The sequence below is a fragment of the Mustelus asterias genome, chromosome 11 (assembly GCF_964213995.1).
Source record: "Mustelus asterias chromosome 11, sMusAst1.hap1.1, whole genome shotgun sequence".
NCBI classification, from domain to species: domain Eukaryota; kingdom Metazoa; phylum Chordata; class Chondrichthyes; order Carcharhiniformes; family Triakidae; genus Mustelus; species Mustelus asterias.
The window spans coordinates 111,328,624-111,347,179 of record NC_135811.1 but is presented as its reverse complement, the minus strand read 5'-3'; the positions used below and the strand labels follow the sequence as shown (position 1 = coordinate 111,347,179).

At 57.5% G+C, this 18,556-nt stretch overlaps 1 protein-coding gene across 2 annotated transcripts in view; it reads left to right on the top strand.

Moving 5' to 3' along the window:
* The first annotated feature begins 201 nt into the window (after nt 1-201).
* mlx (MAX dimerization protein MLX) overlaps nt 202-18,556 on the top strand; it is a 50,908-nt gene continuing 32,553 nt past the window's right edge. For both annotated transcript variants that reach the window (XM_078224300.1, XM_078224299.1), the window contains exons 1-2: nt 202-270; nt 7,878-7,914. In XM_078224300.1, coding sequence (XP_078080426.1) covers nt 229-270; nt 7,878-7,914 — 79 coding nt within the window. In that variant the 5' untranslated portion in view covers nt 202-228. The remainder of the gene's footprint in view (nt 271-7,877; nt 7,915-18,556) is intronic.

Below are 18,556 nucleotides of genomic sequence, written 5' to 3'. Positions count from 1 at the left end.
TGTGGATTATAACAAAAAACTCTGGTTTTGGATCCTGATCTGGATCCAGTTCTGGTTTTGGATCCTGATCTGGATCCAGTTCTGGTTTTGGATCCTGATCTGGATCCAGTTCTGGTTTTGGATCCTGATCTGGATCCAGTTCTGGTTTTGGATCTGAGTTCTCGCTGCTGTTTCCCCCTGGAGCCGCCGGATGTCGCTGTGAACGGAGTAAGAGGTCAGAGCGGCGCCATGACGGAGCCGGGCGGCGGCGGGGAAGAACCGTGGGGGAAGGTGAGGAGGGAGTGAGGAACGGGGGGGGGGGGAGTGAGGAACGGGGGGGGGGGGAGTGAGGAACGGGGGGGGGGGGGAGTGAGGAACGGGGGGGGGGGGGGGGGAGTGAGGAACGGGGGGGGGGGGGGGGGGGAGTGAGGAACGGGGGGGGGGGGGGGGGGGAGTGAGGAACGGGGGGGGGGGGGGGGGGAGTGAGGAACGGGGGGGGGGGGGGGGGGAGTGAGGAACGGGGGGGGGGGGGGGGAGTGAGGAACGGGGGGGGGGGGGGGGGGAGTGAGGAACGGGGGGGGGGGGGGGGGGAGTGAGGAACGGGGGGGGGGGGGAGTGAGGAACGGGGGGGAGTGAGGAACGGGGGGGGGGGGGGGGGAGTGAGGAACGGGGGGGGGGGGGGGGGGAGTGAGGAACGGGGGGGGGGGGGGGGGGAGTGAGGAACGGGGGGGGGGGGGGAGTGAGGAACGGGGGGGGGGGGGGGGAGTGAGGAACGGGGGGGGGGGGGAGTGAGGAACGGGGGGGGGGGGGGGGGAGTGAGGAACGGGGGGGGGGGGGGGGAGTGAGGAACGGGGGGGGGAGTGAGGAACGGGGGGGGGAGTGAGGAACGGGGGGGGGAGTGAGGAACGGGGGGGGGGGGGGAGTGAGGAACGGGGGGGGGGGGGGGGAGTGAGGAACGGGGGGGGGGGGGGGGAGTGAGGAACGGGGGGGGGGGGGGAGTGAGGAACGGGGGGGGGGGGGGGGGAGTGAGGAACGGGGGGGGGGGGGGGGAGTGAGGAACGGGGGGGGGGGAGTGAGGAACGGGGGGGGGGGGGGGAGTGAGGAACGGGGGGGGGGGGGGAGTGAGGAACGGGGGGGGGGGGGGGGAGTGAGGAACGGGGGGGGGGGGGGAGTGAGGAACGGGGGGGGGGGGGGGAGTGAGGAACGGGGGGGGGGGGGAGTGAGGAACGGGGGGGGGGGGGGAGTGAGGAACGGGGGGGGGAGTGAGGAACGGGGGGGGGAGTGAGGAACGGGGGGGGGAGTGAGGAACGGGGGGGGGAGTGAGGAACGGGGGGGGGGGGGAGTGAGGAACGGGGGGGGGGGGGGGGAGTGAGGAACGGGGGGGGGGGGGGGGGAGTGAGGAACGTGGGGGGGGGGGGAGTGAGGAACGGGGGGGGGGGGGGGGGAGTGAGGAACGGGGGGGGGGGGGGAGTGAGGAACGGGGGGGGGGGGGGGAGTGAGGAACGGGGGGGGGGGGGGGAGTGAGGAACGGGGGGGGGGGGGGGGAGTGAGGAACGGGGGGGGGGGGGGGGAGTGAGGAACGGGGGGGGGGGGGGGGGAGTGAGGAACGGGGGGGGGGGGGGAGTGAGGAACGGGGGGGGGGGGGGGGAGTGAGGAACGGGGGGGGGGGGGGGGGAGTGAGGAACGGGGGGGGGGGGGGAGTGAGGAACGGGGGGGGGGGGGAGTGAGGAACGGGGGGGGGGGGGGAGTGAGGAACGGGGGGGGGGAGTGAGGAACGGGGGAGGGAGTGAGGAACGGGGGGGGGGGGGGGGAGGGAGTGAGGAACGGGGGGGGGGGGGAGGGAGTGAGGAACGGGGGGGGGGGGGAGGGAGTGAGGAACGGGGGGGGGGGGGAGGGAGTGAGGAACGGGGGGGGGGGGGAGGGAGTGAGGAACGGGGGGGGGGGGGAGGGAGTGAGGAACGGGGGGGGGGGGGAGGGAGTGAGGAACGGGGGGGGGGGGAGGAGTGAGGAACGGGGGGGGGGGGAGTGAGGAACGGGGGGGGGGGGAGTGAGGAACGGGGGGGGGGGGGGAGTGAGGAACGGGGGGGGGGGAGTGAGGAACGGGGGGGGGGGGGGAGTGAGGAACGGGGGGGGGGGGGAGTGAGGAACGGGGGGGGGGGGGAGTGAGGAACGGGGGGGGGGGGAGTGAGGAACGGGGGGGGGGGGGAGTGAGGAACGGGGGGGGGGGGGAGTGAGGAACGGGGGGGGGGGAGTGAGGAACGGGGGGGGAGTGAGGAACGGGGGGGGGGGGGAGTGAGGAACGGGGGGGGGGGGAGTGAGGAACGGGGGGGGGGGGAGTGAGGAACGGGGGGGGGGGGAGTGAGGAACGGGGGGGGGGGGGGAGTGAGGAACGGGGGGGGGGGGAGTGAGGAACGGGGGGGGGGGGAGTGAGGAACGGGGGGGGGGGAGTGAGGAACGGGGGGGGGGAGTGAGGAACGGGGGGGGGGAGTGAGGAACGGGGGGGGAGTGAGGAACGGGGGGGGGGGGGGAGTGAGGAACGGGGGGGGGGGGAGTGAGGAACGGGGGGGGGGGGAGTGAGGAACGGGGGGGTGAAGTGAGGAACGGGGGGGCGAATGAGGAACGGGGGGGGGGGGGGAGTGAGGAACAGGGGGGGGGGAGTGAGGAACGGGGGGGGGGGGAGTGAGGAACGGGGGGGGGGGGGGAGTGAGGAACGGGGGGGGGGGGGGAGTGAGGAACGGGGGGGGGGGGAGTGAGGAACGGGGGGGGGGGGGGAGTGAGGAACGGGGGGGGGGGGAGTGAGGAACGGGGGGGTGAAGTGAGGAACGGGGGTCGAATGAGGAACGGGGGGGGGGGGGGGAGTGAGGAACAGGGGGGGGGGGAGTGAGGAACGGGGGGGGGGGGGGAGTGAGGAACGGGGGGGGGGGGGGAGTGAGGAACGGGGGGGGGGGGGAGTGAGGAACGGGGGGGGGGGGGAGTGAGGAACGGGGGGGGGGGGGGAGTGAGGAACGGGGGGGGGGGGAGTGAGGAACCGGGGGGGGGGAGTGAGGAACGGGGGGGGGGAGTGAGGAACGGGGGGGGGGGGGGAGTGAGGAACGGGGGGGGGGGAGTGAGGAACGGGGGGGGTGGGGGAGTGAGGAACGGGGGGGGGAGGAGTGAGGAACGGGGGGGGGAGTGAGGAACGGGGGGGGGGGAGTGAGGAACGGGGGGGGGGGAGTGAGGAACGGGGGGGGGGGAGTGAGGAACGGGGGGGGGGGAGGAGTGAGGAACGGGGGGGGGGAGGAGTGAGGAACGGGGGGGGGGGGGAGTGAGGAACGGGGGGGGGGGAGTGAGGAACGGGGGGGGGGGGGAGTGAGGAACGGGGGGGGGAGTGAGGAACGGGGGGGGGGAGTGAGGAACGGGGGGGGGGGGAGTGAGGAACGGGGGGGGGGGGAAGTGAGGAACGGGGGGGGGGGGAGTGAGGAACGGGGGGGGGGGAGTGAGGAACGGGGGGGGGGAGTGAGGAACGGGGGGGGGGGGGAGTGAGGAACGGGGGGGGGGGAGTGAGGAACGGGGGGGGGGGAGTGAGGAACGGGGGGGGGGAGTGAGGAACGGGGGGGGGGGAGTGAGGAACGGGGGGGGGGGGAGTGAGGAAAGGGGGGGGAAGTGAGGAACGGGGGGGGGGGGGAGTGAGGAACGGGGGGGGAGTGAGGAACGGGGGGGGGGGGAGTGAGGAACGGGGGGGGGAGTGAGGAACGGGGGGGGGGAGTGAGGAACGGGGGGGGGGGAGTGAGGAACGGGGGGGGGGGAGTGAGGAACGGGGGGGGGGAGTGAGGAACGGGGGGGGGGAAAGTGAGGAACGGGGGGGGGGGAGTGAGGAACGGGGGGGGGGGGAGTGAGGAACGGGGGGGGGGGGAGTGAGGAACGGGGGGGGGGGGGAGTGAGGAACGGGGGGGGGGGAGTGAGGAACGGGGGGGGGGGGGGAGTGAGGAACGGGGGGGGGGGGGAGTGAGGAACGGGGGGGGGGGAGTGAGGAACGGAGGGGGGGGGGAGTGAGGAACGGAGGGGGGGGGAGTGAGGAACGGGGGGGGGAGTGAGGAACGGGGGGGGGAGTGAGGAACGGGGGGGGGGGGAGTGAGGAACGGGGGGGGGGAAGTGAGGAACCGGGGGGGGGGGGTGAGGAACGGGGGGGGGGGGAGTGAGGAACGGGGGGGGGGGAGAGTGAGGAACGGGGGGGGAAGAGAGGAACGGGGGGGGGGGAAGTGAGGAACGGGGGGGGGAAGTGAGGAACGGGAGGGGGTTGTGAGGAACGGGGGGGGTTGTGAGGAACGGGGGGGGGGAAGTGAGGAACGGGGGGGGGGGGGAGTGAGGAACGGGGGGAGGGGGGAGTGAGGAACGGGGGGGGGGGGAGTGAGGAACGGGGGGGGGGGGAGAGTGAGGAACGGGGGGGGGGGGGGAGTGAGGAACGGGGGGGGGGGGAAGTGAGGAACGGGGGGGGGGAAGTGAGGAACGGGGGGGGGGGGAGTGAGGAACGGGGGGGGGGGGAGTGAGGAACGGGGGAGGGGGGGAGTGAGGAACGGGGGAGGGGGGGAGTGAGGAACGGGGGAGGGGGGGGAGTGAGGAACGGGGGAGGGGGGGAGTGAGGAACGGGGGAGGGGGGGAAGTGAGGAACGGGGGGGGGGAGTGAGGAACGGGGGGGGGGAAGTGAGGAACGGGGGGGGGGGAAGTGAGGAACGGGGGGGGGGGGAGTGAGGAGGGGGGGAGTGAGGAACGGGGGAGGGGGAAGGAGGAACGGGGGGGGGGGAGTGAGGAACGGGGGGGGGGAAGTGAGGAACGGGAGGGGGGGGGAGTGAGGAACGGGGGAGGGGGGAAGTGAGGAACGGGGGGGGAGGGGGAGTGAGGAACGGGGGGGGGGGAAGTGAGGAACGGGGGAGGGGGGGAAGTGAGGAACGGGGGGGGGGGAAGTGAGGAACGGGGGGGGGGGGGAAGTGAGGAACGGGGGGGGAGTGAGGAACGGGGGGGGAGGGGGAGTGAGGAACGGGGGGGGAGGGGGAGTGAGGAACGGGGGGGGGGAGTGAGGAACGGGGGGGGGAGTGAGGAACGGGGGGGGGAAGTGAGGAACGGGGGGGGGAGTGAGGAACGGGGGGGGGTGGAGTGAGGAACGGGGGGGGGAAGTGAGGAACGGGGGGGGGGGGCAGTGAGGAACGGGGGGGGGGAGTGAGGAACGGGGGGGGGGGAGTGAGGAACGGGGGGGGGGGAGTGAGGAACGGGGGGGGGAGTGAGGAACGGGGGGCGGAGAGGAACGGGGGGGGGGTGAGGAACGGGGGGGGAGTGAGGAACGGGGGGTGGGGAGTGAAGAACGGGGGGGGAGTGAGGAACGGGGGGGGGAGTGAGGAAGTGAGGGGGGGGAGTGAGGGAGGGGAGTGAGGAAGTGAGGGGGGGGTGTGAGGAACGGGGGGGGTGAGGAACGGGGGGAGAGTGAGGAAGTGAGGGGGGGGGTGTGAGGAAGTGAGGGGGGGGTGTGAGGAACGGGGGGGGAAGTGAGGAACGGGGGGGGGAGTGAGGAACGGGGGGGGGGGGGAGTGAGGAACGGGGGGGGGAGTGAGGAACGGGGGGTGGAAGTGAGGAACGGGGGGGGGTGAGGAACGAGGGGAGGGGGGAGTGAGGAACGGGGGGGGAGTGTGAGGAACGGGGGGGGGAGTGTGAGGAACGGGGGGGGGGGAGTGAGGAACGGGGGGGGGAGTGAGGTACGGGGGGGGGAGTGAGGAACGGGGGGGGAGTGAGGAACGGGGGGGGAGTGAGGAAGGGGGGGGGAGGGGGGGAGTGAGGAACGGGGGGGGAGTGAGGAACGGCGGGTGGGGTTGAGGAACGGGGGGGGGGTGAGGAACGGCGGGGGGGTTGAGGAGCGGGGGGAGAGTGAGGAACGGCGGAGGGGGGAGTGAGGAACGGCGCGGGGGGGAGTGAGGAACGGCGGGGGGGTGAGGAACGTGGGGGGAAAGTGAGGAACGGGGGGGAAGTGAGGAACAGTGGGGGGAGTGAGGAACCGTGGGGGGAGTGAGGAACGGGGGGGGGGGGGAGTGAGGAACGGCCGGGCGGGGGGAGTGAGGAGCGTGGGGGGGGGGGTGAGGAACGGCGGGGGGGCGGGGAGTGAGGAACGGCGGGGGGGGCGGAGTGAGGAACGGCGGGGGCGGGAGTGAGGAACGGCGGGGGGGGTTGAGGAGCGGGGGGGGAGTGAGGAACGGTGGGGGGGGGAATGAGGAACGGCGGGGGGGGAGTGAGGAACGGCGGGGGGAGAGTGAGGAACTGCGGGGGGGGGGAGTGAGGAACGGCGGAGGGGGGAGTGAGGAACGGCGGGGGGGAGTGAGGAACGGCGGGGGGGGTGAGGAACGGGGGGAGTGAGGAACGTGGGGGGAAAGTGAGGAACGTGGGGGAAGTGAGGAACAGTGGGGGGAGTGAGGAACCGTGGGGGGAGTGAGGAACGGGGGGGAAGTGAGGAACGGGGGGGGGGAAGTGAGGAACGGGGGGGGGGGAGTGAGGAACGGGGGGGAGGGAAGTGAGGAACGGCGGGGGGGGGAGTGAGGAACGGCGGGGGGGGGTGAGGAACGGCGGGGGGGGAGTGAGGAACGGCGGTGGGGGGGGGAGTGAGTGAGGAACGGTGGGGGGGAGTGAGGAACGGTGGGGGGGGAGTGAGGAACGGCGGCGGGGGGGAGTGAGGAACGGCGGGGGGGAGTGAGGAACGGCGGGGGAGGGGAGTGAGGAACGGCGGGGGGGGGGGGGAGTGAGGAACGGCCGGGCGGGGGGAGTGAGGAGCGGGGGGGGGGAGCGTGAGGAACGGCGGGGGGGGGAGTGAGGAACGGCGGGGGGGGGAGTGAGGAACGGCGGGGGGGGGAGTGAGGAACGGCGGGGGGGTTGAGGAGCGGGGGGGGAGTGAGGAACGGCAGGGGGGGGGGAGTGAGGAACGGCAGGGGGGGGGAGTGAGGAATGGCGGGGGGGGGGAGTGAGGAACGGCGGGGGGGGAGTGAGGAACGGTGGACAGGGGAGTGAGGAACGGCGGGGGGGGAGTGAGGAACGACGGGGGGGGGGAAGTGAGGAACCGTGGGTGGAGTGAGGAACGGGGGGGGGAGTGAGGAACGGAGGGGGAGTGAGGAACGGAGGGGGAGTGAGGAACGGGGGGGGGGAAAGTGAGGAACGGGGGGAAGTGCGGAACGGGGGGTGGTGAGGAACGGGGGGGGAGGTGAGGAACTGGGGGTGGGAAGGGGAGGAACGGGGGGGAGGGGAGGAACGGGGGTGGAGGGGGTGGGGGAGGAGGGGAAGGGGAGGAACGGGGGCGGAGGGGGAAGGGGAGGAACGGGGGGTAGGGAGTGAGGAACGGGGGGGAGGGAGTGAGGAACGGGGGGGAGGGAGTGAGGAACGGGGGGGAGGGAGAGGAACGGGGGGGGAGGAACGGCGAGGGGGAGGAACGGGGGTGGGGTGGGAGGAACGGGGGGGGGGAACGGGGAGGGTGAGGGAGGGATGGAGAAGAACGGGGGGAGGGAGAGGAACGGCGGAGGGGGAGAGGAATGGGGAGGAGGGGGAGAGGAATGGGGAGGAGGGGGAGGAATGGCGAGGGGGAGGAACGGGGGGGAGGGGGATGGAAGGAGGAAGTCCACGCGTGGGGGGGGTGGGGGAGGGAAGGGAAGGGGGGAGTGCGGGGAGGGGGGTCGGTGTGGGAGTGAGTCCGGGGGGGGGCTGGGGGGTGTGAGGGAGTCCCGCGGGTGGGGGTGGGGGGGGTCGGTGGGGGAGTCCAGTGACGGTGACCGTTCCCTGGTGGGTTTAATCAGGGAGGGAGGGACCATTCTGTTCCTGGGGTATGGAATGTGTTCTCAAAATGTCTCAGTAAATCTCCTTTTTTCCTCTGCTTCTGAATCTTCGCCTGGCCTCAGACCGACTCCTCATTCAGTGACAATGGCTTTGATTCTGGTGAGTGCAGCGTCTATTCCACAACGCATTGCAGGGTGAGAGGGTGTCGTTACCCACCCTCCCACCTAAGGTTTATGTCATGTTTGACTCCTCTTCTACCGTTGCCAACTCAACAAGCCAGATCATCTGCTACCACTTCAGTGTTTCACCTCTGAGAAATCCTAACTTCCTTTTCAAATTGCCCCTTTCATTATAAGATGCGTGTCTTTATTCCCTAGCTCCCCGACATATTTCCTCTTATGCTGCCTTTGTTATGTTCCATCCAATGCTTTAGCTAAATGGAAGAATTCTCCTAAACTACTTGTGCTCCTTCTTATCCAAACTCGGTTTACCACCAATGACTTCACCTATTGCAACTGGGTTACTGTAGGGTCCATTCCTGATCCCCTTCAGCCAGAGATCCTGGAGGCTTGAGTTTCAGAGCTGGAGCAGCGGCTGGAGACACTGTGGAGCATTAGTGAGTCAGAGAGTAATGTGGATAGCACATATAGAGAGATGGTCACACCGCAGGCTCAGACTCTGCAGGCAGGAAGGGAATGGGTGACCATCAGACAGAGCATGAGAGATAGGCAGGTAGTGCAGGAATCTCCTGTGGCCATTCCCCTGCAAAACAGATATACCGCTTTGGATACTGTTGTGGGGAATGACCTTCCAGGGGAAAGCAAAAAACATTAGTGGGTGTCATATATAGACCCCCAAACTGCAGTGGTGATGTTGGGAATGGCATTAACACGAAATTAGAGGTGTATGTGATCAGGGAATATCAGTTCTCATGGGTGATTTTAGTCTGCACATAGATTGGGCAAATCAAATTAGCCACAATGCCGTAGAGGAGGAATTCCTGGAGTGTTTACGGGATGGTTTTTTTGATCAATATGTGGAGGAACCAACTAGAGAGCAGGTCATCTTAGACTGGGTGCTGTGTAATGAGAAGGGAAACATTGCCAATCTAGCTGTGCGAGACCCCTTGGGAATGAGCGACCATAACATGATAGAATTTTTTTATCAAGATGGAGAGTGAAGTAGTTGATTTGGAGACTAGGGTGCTGAATCTTAATAAAGGAAACTGAGGCGCAAGTTGGCCTTGATAGATTGGGGAGAGTTACTTAAAGGGATGACAGTGGATAGGCAATGGCAAACATTCAAGGAACGCATGGGGGAACTGCAGCAACTGTTTATTCCTGTCTGGCACAAAAGCAAAATGGGTAAGAGGGCCAACCATGGCTTACAAAGAAAATTAGAGAGAGTGTCCGATCTAAGGAAGAAGCATACAGATTGGCCAAGAAAAATAATAGGTCTGAGGATTGGGAGCAGGTTAGAATTCAGCAAAGAAGGACCAAGGGATTGATTAAGAAGGGGAAAATACAGTACGAAAGTAAGATTGCAGGGAACATAAAGATCGACACTTGAGTTTCTATAGAAAAAAAAGAGGTTGGTGAAGACAAATGTAGGTCCCCTACAGACAGAAACGGGGGAATGTATAATCGGGGACAAAGAAATGGCCGAGCAACTGAATACATACTTTGGTTTTGTCTTCACAAATGAGGACACAAATCAGATGCCAGAAATGTTGGAGAATGCAAGATTTAGTGAGAGGGAAGAACTGAGGGAGATCAATATTAGTAGAGAAATGGTGCTGGGAAAATTGATGGAATTGAAGGCAAATAAAGCCCCAGAGTCTGATAATCTACATCCCAGAGTACTTAAGGAAGTGGCTCGAGAAATAGTGGCTGCATCGGTGGTCATCTTCCAGGATTCTGCAGACTCGGGAACAGTCCCTGTAGATTGGAGGGTAGCGAGTGTCACTCCACTATTCAAAAAGGGAGGTAGAGAGAAAACAGGGAATTATAGACCAGTAAGCTTAACATCGGTAGTGGGGAAAATTCTCGAATCCATTATCAAGGATTTTATAGCGGAGCATTTAGAAAGCAGTGGCAGGATCAGACAGAGTCAGCATGGATTTATGAAGGGGAAATCATGCTTGACAAATCTGTTGGAATTCTTTAAAGATGTCACTAGTAGAGTTGATAAGGGGGAGCCAGTCGATGTGGTATATTTGGACTTTCAGAAAGCATTTGACAAAGTCTTGCATAAGAGATGATCGTGCAAGATTAAAGCACATGGGACTGGGGGAAGTGTATTGAGATGGATAGAAAACTGGTTGGCAGAGAGGAAACAAAGTAAGAATTAATGGGTGCTTTTCAAATTGGCAGGCAATAACTAGTGGGGTCCACAGGGATGGTGCTGGGACCCCAGCTATTCACAATATATATTAATGATTTGGATGAGGGAACAAAATATAACATCTCAAAGTTTACAGATGATACCAAGTTGGGTGGAAGGGTGAACTGTGACAAGGATGTAGAGATCCTTCAGAATGATCTGGACAGGTTGGGTGAGTGGGCTAATCAATGTCAGATGCAGTATAATTGGGATAAATGTGAGGTCATTCACTTTGGAAGCAAAAACAAGGCGGCAGATTACTACCTGAATGGCTGTAAATTGGGAGAGTGGAGTGTGCAGCAGGACCTGGGTGTCCTTGTGCACCAGTCACTGAAGTTAAGCATGCAGGTGCAGCAGGCGGTAAAGAAGGCAAGTGTAAGTTGGCCTTCTTTGCAAGAGGTTTTGAGTACAGGAGCAGGGATGTGTTGTTGCAATTATACAGGGCCTAGAGTATTGTGTGCAGTTTTGGTCTCCTTTTCTGAGGAAGGATGTTCTTGCTCTTGAAGGAGTGCAGCGAAGGTTTACCAGGCTGATTCCGGGGATGGCGGGACTGATGTACGAGGAGAGATTGACTAGGTTAGGATTGTTTTCGCTGGGGTTCAGGCGAATGAGGGGGGATCTCATAGAGACTTATAAAATTCTAACAGGACTAGACAGGGTAGCTGCAGGGAGGATGTTCCCAATGGTGGGAGTCCAGAACCCCAGGGGTCACAATCTGGGTTTTCAGGGTAGACCATTTAGGACAGAGGTAAGGAGACATTTCTTCACCCAAAGAGTGGTGAGCCTGTGGAATTCATTACCACAGGGAATCATAGAAACCCTACAGTGTAGAAAGAGGCCATTCGGCCCATCGAGTCTACACCAACCACAATCCCACCCAGGCCCTACCCCCATATCCCTACATATTTACCCACTAATCCCTCTAACCTACCCATCTCAAGACACTAAGGGGCAATTTTAGCATAGCAAATCAACCTAACCCGCACATCTTTGGACTGTGGGAGGAAACCGGAGCACCCGGAGGAAACCCACGCAGACACGAGGAGAATGTGCAAACTCCACACAGACAGTGACCCAAGCCGGGAATCGAACCCAGGTCCCTGGAGCTGTGAAGCAGCAGTGCTAACCACTGTGCTACCGTGCCGCCCCTAAGTAGTTGATGCCAAAACATTGAATGTATTCAAGAAGTGGCTGGATATAGCACTTGGGGCGAATGGGATCAAAGGTTATGTGGGAAAAGCAGGATTAGGCTACTGAGTTGAGCGATCAGCCATGATCGTAATGAATGGCGGAGCAGGCTCAAAGGGCCAAATGCCTCCTTCTTCTATCTTCTATGTTTCTATTTTCCTAATCCTTATCTACATTGTGCAACTTGATGACATCACCTGGGATTGACATTCCACTGCCCATCTTTCCTCTTACATGTTTAAATTGCTGCAGTTGAATTTTCATACCTGACTGGTCATCTCACTATAGGAAGGATAGAGTCAAAGAGGTTTACAGTATGGAAATAGGCCTTTCGGCCCAACTTGTCGATGCCACCCAGTGTTTACCACTAAGCTAGTCCCAATTGCCCACATTTGGTCCAAATCCCTCTTAGCCATCTTATCTATGTAACTGTCTAAATGCTTTTTGAAAGACAAAATTGTACCTGCCTCTACTACTACCTCTGGCAGCTTGTTCCAGACACTCACCAACCACCCTCTGAGTGAAAGAAATTGCCCCTCTGGACCCTTTTGTATCTCTCCCCTCTCATCTTAAAACTGTACCATCTAGTTTTAGACTCCCCTACCTTTGGGAAAAGATATTGACTATCTATCTTATCTATGTCCCTCATTATTTTATGGACCTCTATAAGATCATCCCTAAGCCTCCAACACTCCAGGGAACAAAGTCCCAGTCTATCCAGCCTCTCATAACTCAAACCATCAAATCTCGGTAGCATCCTAGTAAATCTTTACTGCACTCTTTCTAGTTTAATAATATTCTTTCTATAATGGGGTGACCAAAACTGTACACAGATTTCCAAGTGTGACCATACCAATGTCTTGTACAACTTCCACAAGATGTCCCAACTCCTGTATTCAATGTTCTAACCAATGAAACCAAGCATGCCGAATGCCTTCTTCACCACTCTGTCCACCTGTGACTCCATTTGCAAGGAGCTTTTAGCCTGTACCCCAAGATCTCTTTATTTTGTAACTCTCCCCGACGCCCTACCATTAACTGAGTAAGTCCTGCCCTGGTTCAATCTACAAAAATGTGATAGCTCTAAATGCGAAGTGATGCATTTTGGAAGAACTAATGTAGGAGGGAGTTATACAATAAATGGCAGAGCCATCAAGAGTATAGAAACACAGAGGGACCTAGGTGTGCAAGTCCACAAATCCTTGAAGGTGGCAGCACAGGTGGAGAAGGTGGTGAAGAAGGCATATGGTATGCTTGCCTTTATAGGACTGGGTATAGAGTATAAAAACTGGAGTCTGATGTTGCAGCTGTATGGAATGCTGGTTAGGCCACATTTGGAGTACTGCGTCCAGTTCTGGTCGCCACACTACCAGAAGGACGTGGAAGCTTTAGAGAGAGTGGAGAGAAGGTTTACCAGGATGTTGCCTGGTATGGAGGGTCTTAGCTATGAGGAGAGATTGGGTAAACTGGGCTTGTTCTCCCTGGAAAGTACTGTTCTTTGTTCTCTAGAGGGGGTACAGAGGAGGTTCACCAGAGATGGAGCATTTGAGTTATAAGGAAAGACTAGATAGGCTTGGATGTCTTTAGAGCAGAGAAAGCTGGTGGTGGGGGAGGGGGGATATGATTGAGGTGTATAAGATTATGAGAAGTATGGATCGTGAGAGTAGGGAACAGCTGTTCTCCTTGGTTGAGGGGTCAATCAAGAAGGGGCATAGTTTAGGGTAAGGGGCAGGAGGTTCAGAGGTGATTAGAGAAAAAATGTTTTCACTGAGGATGGTGAGAATCTGGAATCTGCTGCCTGGGAAAGTAGTGGAGGCTGGAAACTTTACAACATTCAAAAAATATTTGGATGGGCACTTGAAATATAATATTCAAGGATATGTGCAGGAAAATGGGATTGGCGCACCTTTAGATTTTGTCGGTGCAGACTTGATGGGCTGAATGGCCTTTTCTGCACTGTATGACTATGACTCTATGACAAGGTACTGCAAGAGCTCTCATCAAACTCATAGATCACATCCTATGTGACTGTAACCAAGATAAACAAACTCCCATTATCATTCTTGACTTTCATAGAACTTAGAACAGTACAGCACAGAACAGGCCCTTCGGCCCACGATGTTGTGCCGAGCTTTATCTGAAACCAAGATCAAGCGATCCCACTCCTTATCATCCTGGTGTGCTCCATGTGCCTATCCAATAACCGCTTAAATGTTCCTAAAGTGTCTGACTCCACTATCACTGCAGGCAGTCCATTCCACACCCCAACCACTCTCTGCGTAAAGAACCTACCTCTGATATCCTTCCTATATCTCCCACCACGAACCCTATAGTTATGCCCCCTTGTAATAGCTCCATCCACCTAAGGAAATAGTCTTTCAACGTTCACTCTATCTATCCCCTTCATCATTTTATAAACCTCTATTAAGTCTCCCCTCACCCTCCTCCGCTCCAGAGAGAACAGCCCTAGCTCCCTCAACCTTTCCTCATAAGACCTACCCTCCAAACCAGGCAGCATCCTGGTAAATCTCCTCTGCACTCTTTCCAGCGCTTCCACATCCTTCTTGTAGTGAGGTGACCAGAACTGCACACAATATTCCAAATGTGGTCTCACCAAGGTCCTGTACAGTTGCAGCATAACCCCACGGCTCTTAAACTCCAACCCCCTGTTAATAAAAGCTAACACACTATAGGCCTTCTTCACAGCTCTATCCACTTGAGTGGCAACCTTTAGAGATCTGTGGATATGGACCCCAAGATCTCTCTGTTCCTCCACAGTCTTCAGAACCCTACCTTTGACCCTGTAATCCACATTTAAATTAGTCCTACCAAAATGAATCACCTCACATTTATCAGGGTTAAACTCCATTTGCCATTTTTCAGCCCAGCTTTGCATCCTATCTATGTCTCTTTGCAGCCTACAACAGCCCTCCACCTCATCCACTACTCCACCAATCTTGGTGTCATCAGCAAATTTACTGATCCACCCTTCAGCCCCCTCCTCTAAGTCATTAATAAAAATCATGTAAGGGAAGGTATTAAACAAGGAATCAGACATTCATGGGTACAACTGCAATCATGGGTGACTTTAATTTACTGATAGATTGGATGAACCAAACTAGCAATGATATAGTGAAGGAGTTGTTCCTGGAATGTGCACATGATAGTTTTTTTAAACCAATATGTTGAGGAACCAACCAGAGAACAGGCTATTCTAGACTGGGTACTGTGCAATGAGAAAGGATTAATAAGCAATCTTGTCCCTTGGGGAAGAGTGACTATATTATGATAGAATTCTCCATTAAGATGGAGAGTGAAGTAGTTAAATCTGAAACTAGGGTCCTGAATCCAAATAAATAGTTCCCATGAGGCACGTAGTTGAAATCCTTGCAGAACTCTTAGTCACATCCTGCCCATTAGAGTATTTGCCTATTTCCTTTCTCTGTCTCCAGCCAATCTAACTAGGTTATTGATTTGGATTTAATTCAGTTGTAGCTAACAGTCTCTTATGTGGGACTTTATTTTGGAAGTTCATATAAAATACTTTTTTTTTTGGCAATCATCTTAAACTAGTGCCTCTGATTTTCAACCCTACTGCCAATGGGAACAGTTTCTCTTTATCTACTTGGTCAAAATTTTCAAAACCTTTATCAAATCTCCTCTCAGCCTCAAAATATCAAAAAGAGAACAACCCCAATTCCTCCAATCTATTCACATAATGGATGTTCCTCAGCCTTGGAATAATTTTTGTGAACATTTTCTGAACCCTTTCTAAAGGCTTCATATCCTGTCTCAAGTGTGGTCCTAGAATTGGAAATAATATTTTGAGGATGAACCAAAGTTTTATGAAGGTTCATCGTAATTTCCCTGCTTTTGTACTCTCTGGCACTATAAACCCCAGGATCCTGTATGCCTTTTTAGCCACATTCTCTCCCTGCCCTGCCCTGTCACCTTTAACTTTTCTTATTCTTGCACCTCTTTTGAGTTTTTTCGCCACCTTGGAGAATGCCATGGGCGTCATGGTAGCACAGTGGTTAGCACTGCTGCTTCACAGCTCCAGGGACCTGGGTTCGATTCCCAGCTTGGGTCACTGTCTGTGTGGAGTTTGCACATTCTCCTCGTGTCTGCGTGGGTTTCCTCCGGGTGCTCCGGTTCCCTCCCACAGTCCAAAGATGTGCGGGTTAGGTTGATTGGCCATGCTAAAATTGCCCTTAGTGTCCTGAGATGTGTAGGTTAGAGGGATTAGTGGGGAAATATGTAGGGATATGGGGGTAGGGCTTGGGTGGGATTGTGGTCGGTGTAGACTTGATGGGCGAATGGCCTCTTTCTGTGCTGTAGGGTTTCTATGATTCTATGAACGCCGATCTCCGGATAAGCGTTCTCCAAGGCGGCCTTCACGACACACAACAGCGCAGAGTCGCTGAGCAGAGACTGATAGCCAGGTTCCGCACACATGAGGACGGCCTCAACCGGGATATTGGGTTCATGTCACACTATCTGTAACCCCCACAACCTGCCTGGATGTGCAAAATCTCACTAGCTGTCCTGTCTGGAGACAATACACATCTCTTTAACCTGTGCTTCACCCTCTCTCCACTCACATTATCTGTACCTTTAAGACTTGATTAACTGTAAAGACTCACATTCCAATCATTATTCTTGTAAATTGAGTTTGTGTCTTTGTGCCCTGTTTGTAATCAGAACTTCCACCCACCTGACAAAGGGACAGCCTGTTCCGAAAGCTAGTGGCTTTTGCTACCAAATAAACCTGTTGGACTTTAACCTGGTGTTGTTAGACTTCTTATTCCAATTGTCTGACCAGAGAGGAATTGAAAATTTAGGCAGAGCCCCTGCAATCTCTTCCTTTGTCTCCCACAGCAGCCGAGGGCACAATTCAACTGGACTTTGAGATTTATCCACTTTTAAGGCTGCCAACACCTCCCAATACCTTCCCTCACACCTTGTCCTTCTTTCCACCCTTTGGCTCCTCCACCCTTCTCTGCTCCCCTTTCTTGCCATATCTTGTTCAGTCCCCCTGCCAACTGTCAAAACCATTTTGGTTGTCTCAATATCTGCTGTAGCTCAGTGGGTAACAGAAGGTTGTGGTTCAAGTCCAATTCCAGGACTGGCGCATGATATCCCTATGGATCAATTTGGCAGTAAGGGAAAAGTGGAAGGCAGAGAAACCAAAGACAAAAATCAAAAAGGGCCACAGTACAAAGTACAGAGACTGTGGAGAACTCAGTGAATGGGTCAAATGAGGCTAAGAAATAAAATACAGGGAGAGTGTACAAAATGTGACAGGACAGATGGACTGAGGTGTGTTTGCTTTAACGCAAGGAGTATGACAGGTAAGGCGGATGGCTTGGATTACTATATGGAACTATGATGTGGCAATTATGGAGACTTGGATGGAAGAAGGGCAAGACTGGCATCTTAGCATTCCAGGATTTAGATGCTTCAGGCAAGTTAGAGAGGGTGACAAAAGAGGTGGGGGTGTTGCTTTACTGATTAGGGAGAATGTCGCAGCTATACAGAGGGAGGACACCTTGGTGGGGTCGTGCAGTGAGGCCATATGGGTAGAACTCAGGAACAAGAGCGGTGCACTCACACTGTTGGGGTTGTACTACAGACCTCTCAACAGCCAGCGTGACGTGGGGGAACTGATATGTCAGCAGATTACGGGAAGATGTAAAAACAACAGGGTGGTTGTGATAGGCGATTTTAACTTCCCCAACATAGACTGGGATTCCTTTAGTGCCAGGGGCTTGGACGGGGCAGAGTTTGTTCAGTGTGTCCAAATTGCTTCTTGAGGCAATATGTAGATAGTTCAACTCGGGAAGGGACTATCTTAGACCTGGTTCTGGGAAATGAGCCTAGTCAGGTGATTGATGTCTCAGTGGGGGACCATTTTGGGAACAGGGATCACAATTCCATAAGTTACAAAATACTTGTAGAAAAGGATAGAAGTAGTCGCACAGAGGCGGCAGAGACCCTTCACCAAGGAGCATTCTGGGAGAAGTCGTCACAGTCACAATTGGATACAAAATTGATGACAGAAGCCAGAAGGTGGTTGTAGAGGGGTGCTTTTCAAACTGCAGGCCTGTGACCAGTGGTGTGTCTCAGGGATCGGTGCTGGGCCCACTGTTATTTGTCATTTATATGAATGATTTGGATGAGAATATAGGAGCCATGGTTAGTAAGTTTGCAGATGACACCAAGGTTGGTGGCATAGTGGACAGTGAAGAAAGTTATCTCCAATTGCAACGGGATCTTGATCAATTGGGCCAGTAGGCTGACGAATGGCAGATGGAGTTTAATTTAGATAAATGCGAGGTGATGCATTTTGGTAGATTGAACCAAGGCAGGACTTAGAAACATAGAAAAACAACAGCACAAACAGGCCCTTCAGCCCACAAGTTGTGCCGAACACATCCCTACCTTCTAGACCTACCTATAACCATCCTATTAAGCTCTATGTACTCATCCAGGAGTCTCTTAAAAGACCCTATTGAGTTCGCCTCCACCACCACTGACGGCAGCCGATTCCACTCGCCCACCACCTTCTGTGTGAAAAACTTACCCCTAACATCTCCCCTGTACCTACCCCCAGCACCTTAAACCTGTGTCCTCTCGTAGCCGACATTTCCACCCTGGGAAAAAGCCTCTGAGAGTCCACCCGATCTATGCCTCTCAACATCTTATACACCTCTATTAGGTCTCCTCTCATCCTTCGTCTCTCCAAGGAGAAAAGACCGAGCTCCCTCAGCCTATCCTCATAAGGCATGCCACTCAATCCAGGTAACATCCTTGTAAATCTCCTCTGCACCCTTTCAATCTTTTCCACATCCTTCCTATAGTGAGGCGACCAGAACTGAGCACAGTACTCCAAGTGGGGTCTGACGAGGGTCTTATATAACTGCATCATTATCCCCGGACTCCTAAACTCAATCCCTCGATTGATAAAGGCCAGCACACCATATGCCTTCTTAACCACCTCCTCCACCTGCGGGGCTGATTTCAGAGTCCTATGGACCCGAACCCCAAGGTCCTTCTGATCCTCTACAGTACTAAGAGTCTTTCCCTTTATATTGTACTCCTTCATCCCATTTGACCTACCAAAATGGACCACGACGCATTTATCTGGGTTGAAGTCCATCTGCCACTTGTCCGCCCAGTCTTGCATCCTATCTATGTCCCTCTGTAGCTTCTGACATCCCTCCAGACTATC